The 8,556-nt window shown below is 37.2% G+C and overlaps 1 protein-coding gene across 1 annotated transcript; it reads left to right on the top strand.

Moving 5' to 3' along the window:
• The first annotated feature begins 5,103 nt into the window (after positions 1–5,103).
• Positions 5,104–6,242, top strand: LOC105038484 (NAC domain-containing protein 104). The gene is made up of 3 exons (XM_010914288.4): positions 5,104–5,408; positions 5,513–5,805; positions 5,942–6,242. The coding sequence occupies exons 1-3, from the start codon at positions 5,246–5,248 to the stop codon at positions 6,083–6,085; spliced, it is 600 nt and encodes a 199-aa protein (XP_010912590.1). The 5' UTR covers positions 5,104–5,245; the 3' UTR covers positions 6,086–6,242.
• Positions 6,243–8,556: the final 2,314 nt, after the last annotated feature.

Below are 8,556 nucleotides of genomic sequence, written 5' to 3' on the forward strand. Positions count from 1 at the left end.
TTCTTCAATATTGATATATATAGTTGCTTGTGTTGCATACGAAGTATTGTACAAGGCTTCAATTTTCCATATTAGCAGGTTATAATGACAATTGATCCAGATAACTGCAAGCTTGTTGATATGAGTTCATCTCAGTTTTTTCCATTTCTTGTCAAGCCTTAAGAATTTTTCCCCTTGTTTCAACTCTTCAACCTATATGCTTATTATGTGCTACCCCATCGAGGCAGAAACCAACTTTGAGTATATCTTTCACCAGGGATACTGCATTGAACCTTTTTCCTAATAGACTAGGTTATAATTTCGCCCTTAGTTTCACTGTTCGTCTTTAAAGCATTATTGGAGTAAAGATTTCGATCTAAAGGTAAATTTATTTTACCATTACCAAAACAAGGTTTGGGGTATGAATCATTCAAGTGAGCCATTTTTTATCAATTGGGACACTTCGGCTTAAGATCAAGACAAACTGAACCATATCATAAGTCCAATCCATGGAAGACAGTGCAAGCCAATAACTCCAGGTGACAGTCGACTCCATCACCAATTGAACGTTGATCTGACAGATATTGACTTTAGCTCAGCAGAAGCTGATTCAGATATCGGACAATACTGTCCAAAGGATTATAAACTCTTATGTATTCAATTGACCTCGGATCCAAATCGAGGGAATATCCTGATTTCATGCCGACTTCAAATCACCAGCCATCTCAATAGTAGGGTCATGTCATTAGAATCTCTCAATGATTTTCAGAATGTGAACAACTGTCACTCATGGCTAGCAACCATGATTTACAGGTTAGTGGATAGATTTTTTATCCTAACAATCTATCCAATTAAGGCCCAATGACCTACAACATTAGAACCTAATGGCCTACTAGATTTAAGCATAACAGCCTATAGCTTTGTCTCTATATAAAGAGATAATTAGGGAATCCTAAAGTAAGCAAGCAAACACGTCCATAAAGAACAGTATCCACACTCTCTTCTCATTCTCTCTCTTCTTTCTAACATATTCTCAAGCTCTGGTTAACTTAAACATCAAAGGGCCCTCACTGGAATACCTCTAGTACATACAGAGTTCCATTGCAAGTTTCTCCGGGAGGAAGCACCTCCAGACCCAAGCTTCATGTCGTGAGCAACTGAATTAGTCCGAAGGCTTACATTAATACAAGATAACTTTATTTTATCATCAATCTAAATAAAACAAGGAAGCCAAACCTTATGAAGGTAGGTAAATTTAGTTTGTTGATGGATGTAATGATAATGACACTCAAACAAAAGATTAGCATTTGTAGCAGATAAGTTTTACAAACGTGTCATTAGCGATCATTGGCCATGCCTAGTTGGTAATCAAATAGCTTGCTCCCATCTAATCATTTATGGTTGATTAAATAATTCCCTTGAGCATTGTTCACTACCTACTTTTCAGGTTTTATGAATACTAGTCATGTTGTATCACTTCTTCCCTTCTTTCTTCAACAAAAAAATTGTAATGATTGCTTATTAGATCGGCCTTGGACATCTATTTGTTCATGTGTACATCACACCAGTTAGTTGTTGTCCAACTATTCTCGACTGGCTTAATGCCTACTTTTCTAATAATTTACTCACTGCTAATGATCCTCCCTCATCATTTTATCACAAACCTACATGAATGTTATCTGCCTAGTGCCTTCTTGTGCATGCTTATATATTAAGATTATATAAACTTATTAATCACTATTTTTAATTTATCACTCTCATTTTATATGACAGCTTAGGACTTCATCCAAAAAGACTAATTGGAAGATATTATTTGGATTCTTTGGTTCTATATAAATACTCAAAATTTATCCAGTGCATAGTCGATGTGAGATTAAATATACATCCATATAGATCCTTACATATTTCTTTTATTTAAGTCATGATGTCCTTACCAAGTTAATTAAGAGTCCAATCCATTCAAATCTAATTACAAGCATCATGATCGGACCATAGTTAACTCTAATGGATATGTGCTACAGTATTCTTCAGTGCATATAAGCCATGAATCGGATCCACTCGAATATTATTTGCAATGATCAGGACTTTATACAAAAAAAACTAGTTGGAAGGTATTATTTAGGTTCTTAGTCCTGCATAAGTAACTAAAATCTACCTGATGCACAGTTGATATCCGATTAAACACATGTTGGATGGATCCTTACATTTTATGTGCTTAAAATTTTCTCATGACCACATAAAACCCCAAAAGCACTTCTCCACTCTTTCTACCCCACACCATAGAAGCTATGTTCTTCATAGTTTTGGTGACCAATCCTTGTTTACAAGGAGAGCAGCAGTGACACATAATTAAGTAGCATATAAGTGGGCTCACATGTTAACACAATCTAGCTCAGTATGAGCTCAAACAGTGCTCGGTGCTCGGAGTGCAGCACCTCTAAACCAAGCTTCCACCATCCAGTCCTAATGGGATGGGAGTTCCACCATGGACTCTACCATACTTGGGTGTAATAAATGCCAGGAAAACATCCCAAAAGAGCTTGAGCTTAGGAAAGTGGATGTCTCGCAAACCCCTCAAATGGTTGCACAACAACAGTACTGCTGCACCACAGCCTCTAACAGTGTCTGGAAACCCACAACAAAACACACTTCTCTCAAGGATTTGGTCACCATCCCACCATCAGGTCTCATGTACATTAGAGGTGGCACCTTGGGCTGACAAGGTTGCATCACTTCTACGTCACAAGACAACAAAAAAGCTCATGAACCTTCTCCCTAAGGGATAGGGGTGCCCTGAGTTGAGCACTAGGTGATCCACGTGTACTGGCACCAGGTATATATCCCAAAGTGGTGGACTAGGCCTTTCTTTCTTAGGAGCATCCTTGTTACTTGATGTCTAGTTACAATGAAGCAGTGTATGATCACCTATAGGAGTGAAGGATGGCAAGAAGGGTGGGATGTGGGTGTGTGGGCTTGGCAATGATTGCTGTGTTTGAGAGAAATAGCATTGAAACACAAATGTGGGCTATATGTATATAATATTATGGTTTCTTCTCCAAGTGATGTTCTTGTACCTTGTCACCATGTCAACTGTGCTTTTGGAGGCTTAGTATCATTGTTTGTTTTATTGAAGGGAGTGGAATAAGGAAGTGGAGAAGAGTGACGTAGTTATGGGGGAGGCATGACATGAGCATAGATGTTAGCATGCTAAGGTGGGCTTGAGCCAGTTAGTAAGCCCTAATGTGATGCATCTTTAATGGAAAGGAGGAACAGCGTTTCTGTGGCTCAAAAGTGTCACTCATCCATGTGTCGCATTTTTAGTGGTTTTCTCCACCCTGTTGTATATGTTTCTTGTATTGGAGTTGTTTTGGGTCCACATGCCAATCTGAGTGCTTGGGTGATCTTGATTATCTAAGATTTAGTTTTCTATGTCAATTTCATGTTTCATGATGTTACAATTTAAGTTATGCCTACAAAGTTTTGAACTCTGCAGTTAAATGTGCCCAGGTGAGATCAGTACTAGATGGGTCATGACCTCTTGAAAAATCCTCTTATTGCAGAAATTTAATCTAAAGTAGCTCATCTCTAGGACCAATGATGACTATAGGTGGATCCTTTGAGTTTGTCAACTTAGCAATTTCCTTGACATTGAAATTGCCTCATCTTTATTGCAAATCAGCTTGTACATTCCAAGGGCAACTTATAACATAAACTGTAAAATGTTGTTAATACTAAAAGCAAGACAAAAGAATACTTTGATCTTTTTCAAATATCTTCAAAACATCTAGAGAGAGAGAGAGAGTACCTTTGTGAAAATCGTTCAGGGTATTAGTCAATTGCCAATTTGGATGTTTCTTCTTAAAAGTCTTTTCTCTGGCCCATTAATCAGAACATGGGATGGTTCAGAACAGAAAGGCCCAACTTGACAAACTCTATGCTAAGCTGTCCTATCTCTCTCTCTTTTCTTTTCAATCATGCCCACTCTCCAATTATATGCCATGAAGTGATAATTTCAACTTGGATAAAGAAGAGTACACGGATATATTGGACACTTACCAAAGGAAAACAAACAAAGAAAAAGATTGGCAAGACTAATGGCAAATGTCTTGGATTTGTAGCATTGACCTGGGCAAAAGCACCTTTCCAGTATTATCGCCCTGAGAAGACTAAATAATTATTTATGCTGACCGGCAAAATTGGCCTATACAGCATTTTATCTTCACCTATCTGCACAACTCTGAACTCCATAAATGATTGGAGGAACTATTTGTGTTATGCAATTCATTAGTAGTTCCCCTACTGGTTATCACCAAGAAGTTTAATAAACATGGACTATAGAAAGGAAATCATAGCATTTAGAATTTATATTAACATTTAATTAGGAGATCGAACTTGTGATGACATTTGTAAAGATGCAACATGCATCATCAAAATGCTCACCTCTCTTTGATTAGTAACTAGAGATGCTATGACTAACCTCTGGACGGTGTATCCTCAAAAATTTGGACTTAGATAATTATAGTGTCGGTGCATTAAATTCCCTTTCTTAATCATTATGATTGTGAAAATGAGGTGTCCCTTGACTATCAATAGGAAATAACCAACGACATTATTTTTGGATGCTTGAATCTATCATCCTTTCAAACAAGACAAAATGCAATATTAGTGATTCGTCGATAAGTAGCAAACAATCTTAGCATTCAGTGTAGAAAGGATTATTGACTTGTTGTAGCCAATAGATATATAGTGATTGACCTAGAAAGAAATGTTGATTTATTGTGAGATGCCACAAAAAGGTATACGAGATATATACATGATATGTAATCACCATGGGTTAACCCTAGCTAGTGGATACCAATCTGGTGACTGCCTTATTCTATGGAATTGTTACATACTATTGATTCTACCTTGCATGAACAGTGTACTCTTCTAGCTGCTCTGCTAACAGCCGCAGATAAGAGGAGAAACTTTCTGTAGTATAAGAGGGTACTGGTGACTATCATCTCCTTGCATGTATACATCTCTTTCATGTTTTCAAAGTACTTCCACTTTCCGTTAGCAGCCTCCTCAAAATACTCCACTGCCCTCAAATCTCTCTCTCTCTCTCTTTCTCACACTAAAGCACCAACCACTCCAGTCCTTTTTTTTTTCCTTTTGGTAAACCACTCTATAGTCTTTAAAACCATTCCTCCATCTCTACTTTTCACTAGCTCTCTTCTTCACCTCTTCTTCTTCTTCTTCTTCTCATCTTAGTTTCTTCATCACTATGGGAGAAGGAACCACCAACCTTCCACCTGGTTTCCACTTCTTCCCTTCCGACCAAGAGCTCGTCGTCCATTTCCTCCATCGCAAGGCGGCTCGCCTTCCATGCCAGCCCGATATCATCCCTACCATTGATCTGCGCTACTGCGATCCATGGGATCTCAATGGTTAGCATATTGCCCTTCCTTTAAGTATATTTCATTCCTTCAGCTCATCCTTTTCTCCGTTTAGCAAAAGATAATGGGATTTATATGGAATACATTGTTTGAAGGTAAAGCTTTTCAAGGAGGTAAATATTGGTATTTCTTCACCCATAGGGTCCAAAATAGGGAGACTGCCAATGGCTACTGGAAACCCACTGACATGGAGGAGTCCATAACTAGTGGTGATATTGATGTTGGCTTGAAAAGAACTCTCATATTTTACGTTGGAGAACCTCCCGAGGGGATGAAAACCAATTGGGTAATGCATGAATACCATTTACTGGATGGTGTTCTTAGTAGTGCCAGTAGTAGTGGTGGTAGTAGCAGAAGGTCTCTCAAGAAGAGAAGCAACACAAGAATGGTAAGTCTTGCCACCTTAGCCATTCTCTCTCATATTTCTGTAATTAATTACTAGTAGTCGCTTCTTCCTCCATGGATTTCTCTCAATTCTTCTCATGAACCTGATCATAACTTGATTCTCTCCATGATATCATTAGGAACCCAACAAGTGGATTATATGTCGAGTCTACGAGTCGAGCTGTGCTTCGCAGAACTTCCATGATGATGGGTTGGAGCTCTCATGCTTGGATGAAGTTTTCTTATCATTTGATGATCTTGATGAAGTAAGCTTGCCAAAGTAGACCGGAATGCATACTTGGCCAAAGGCTGATGGGAAACCAATATCGCCAATGTAATTGCACTCTAATGAGGTGTTAGCACTCTTTCATGTTGTCTCCAATAACACTTGTATTAATGTGAAAGTACTTTAGTTTCTTGAGATCATTCAAGTGATTCAAATATGGTGCTCTTCTCTCTTTTTGGGGCTATTGGGACTGCGTTTGGAGCACGTGTTATAGGCTATTCGATGGGGAGGGCCCCTAAGAACTTGGTGGGCATTCCTTAGAGCCTCTTTCCCCTGAATTCTTCTCCAATATTCATCTCTTTTTCTATGCTTGTTGTGATGGTTTGGTGGCTTTGTTGTGCCACAAAGCAAAGAACTTGCTTTTATGTAATTTAAGGGAATGGGTGGAGCTTACGCAAGCCTTTCGCTATCCCTGTCGTCAATGGGATAAGCTTATACATGCACGAAGGCACGCGCGGAGAGGGAGGATTTTGGTGCAAATGAGTGGAGGTGAAGCTTCCTTCCAAACCGGTGCTTGGACCCACCAAGATTTTGGACGCTTGAGCTCTCCTATGGGCTAGCTAGTGTTGTATGACTTGTGTGAACTGCCCAACCAATGACAAAGAACAATAAAGTTCGGACATTTTAGGCAAGATCAATTTGAAGTATCTGTACAATAGTTTTGATGGAAAAGTATTACAGTGGCATATTTAGTTTGAGATCTAGGTATGATCTGGTCACCAAATTGTAGCATTTTCTGCTTCATGGGAATCCTTTTAACATTTAAAGATTCTTTTACTGCAGGTTCCAAGGTTGATTCGAACCTTTGTATTAAACTATGGTGTACTTTTCTATCATTTATCCTTTTAGGTTGCATTTGGTAGTTGGTAATTTATTCAGATTGCCGGCAATTTAAAATGAGCCTATCAGATTACTGTGTTTGATATGCTTTTTGAGTGGTAATCTAGATTGCCTTGACAATCTGAATTGTCTCACAGGAAGCAATTCAAATTGCTTTGGAGAGAGGTGGCTGTTCAGATTATCACTTCTGTAATAATCTTGCAATACAATTTTTGAAAGAAATTATCCTCATCAAAAAAATCAAACAAAAGCCTTCTTTTTCTTCTCATAAAGCCGCTCCTCTTCTCCCCTCAACCTCTTGCATCACAAAATCTAACCCTTTTTTTTTGTTATAATGAATTTATTTTTTACTTGTCTCCATATCTTAATATGTAATTTAATGAATATTTTTGCTAAAATATTTTGCTAGATTTCTGAATACTTGAATAAATATTTTGCTCAATTTAATTTTTTATTAAGATGATTTTGAGTGTAAGTCATAATATATGAATTTTTAATATATTTGACTTATAGGTATTTTAAAAATTTGATTTCATATTACGAGTAATGTAATTGTCATACTAAATACGTCAATCAATATTTTCAATAATTTTACTATAACACTATCTGTGTGTACCAAACAGGTAATTTAATGATAGCAATCTATCTTGCTGGCAATCCAGATTATTTTCTAAGATTGCTAGACAATGCACCAAACACAATCTTAATTTTGTTGGGGCTTTAATGATAGACAGATCTCGATATCTGTCATTAATTTAATTAATCTTATCTTGACTGTTTGGATGTTTATAAACTTGGTAAAATAGGTTACAATAAAATATGATTTTATATAGAACAAGTCTTACAATACACATGAGGGAAAGCTGCCTTTCATAAAATTCATGTTTAGATTTTGTAGCCTTATCATTTTGCAAAACAAAATTTCATGAAAAGCATTCAAACTCATGTAATTCAAATGCATTGATCAAGATTCATATACAATATTTAGGTTCTAGATGTCGAGTTTAATATTCATCTCCAAATATTCTCAATTTGACAAAATTAATCGTTAAATTGTTTATTAATTTTTGGATCTATTAAGTGAGAAAAAGCATAAGCATTGCTAAAAAATGATTCAATTATGCATGGTTGATAAAAATTTATTAACAGTAATAGTTTTTATATCTCTAAAAAATTTATTCATGAAGACATATCTGGTTGGTTGGTAGGAACGGAGACCAAGGGTACACTAAAAAAAAATATATTCGGACATGAGAGAGATGTTCTCCCAACTGCCTCCTGAGGTGATTCCTATCATCTCCAAAACCTCACATCCCTTTCATGAACTGCCCACATAAAATAAAGCCACTATCTTTGCTTAATGAGCTCGTAACCCCATTGAACTCCTAATCATCTCCACCTTCTCTAAACAAGGAATTAATTCCAATGAACAAGCACATAGTTCTTTTTAAGTACCAAGTTTTCTCATGCTCCAAATCGACTAAAGCATGCATAAAATGTAAAGCTCATGTAGCTAGCCACGTGGAATATTGTTTGTTGTGTGCAAGGGCTCCATAAGCTTCCACCCAACCAATTAGGTTTGGGCGCAATTGTCCCGGGTTCTCTCACCTCTAATCATGAAAGACCTTT

Source organism: Elaeis guineensis, chromosome 1 (assembly GCF_000442705.2).
Source record: "Elaeis guineensis isolate ETL-2024a chromosome 1, EG11, whole genome shotgun sequence".
Lineage (NCBI taxonomy): Eukaryota > Viridiplantae > Streptophyta > Magnoliopsida > Arecales > Arecaceae > Elaeis > Elaeis guineensis.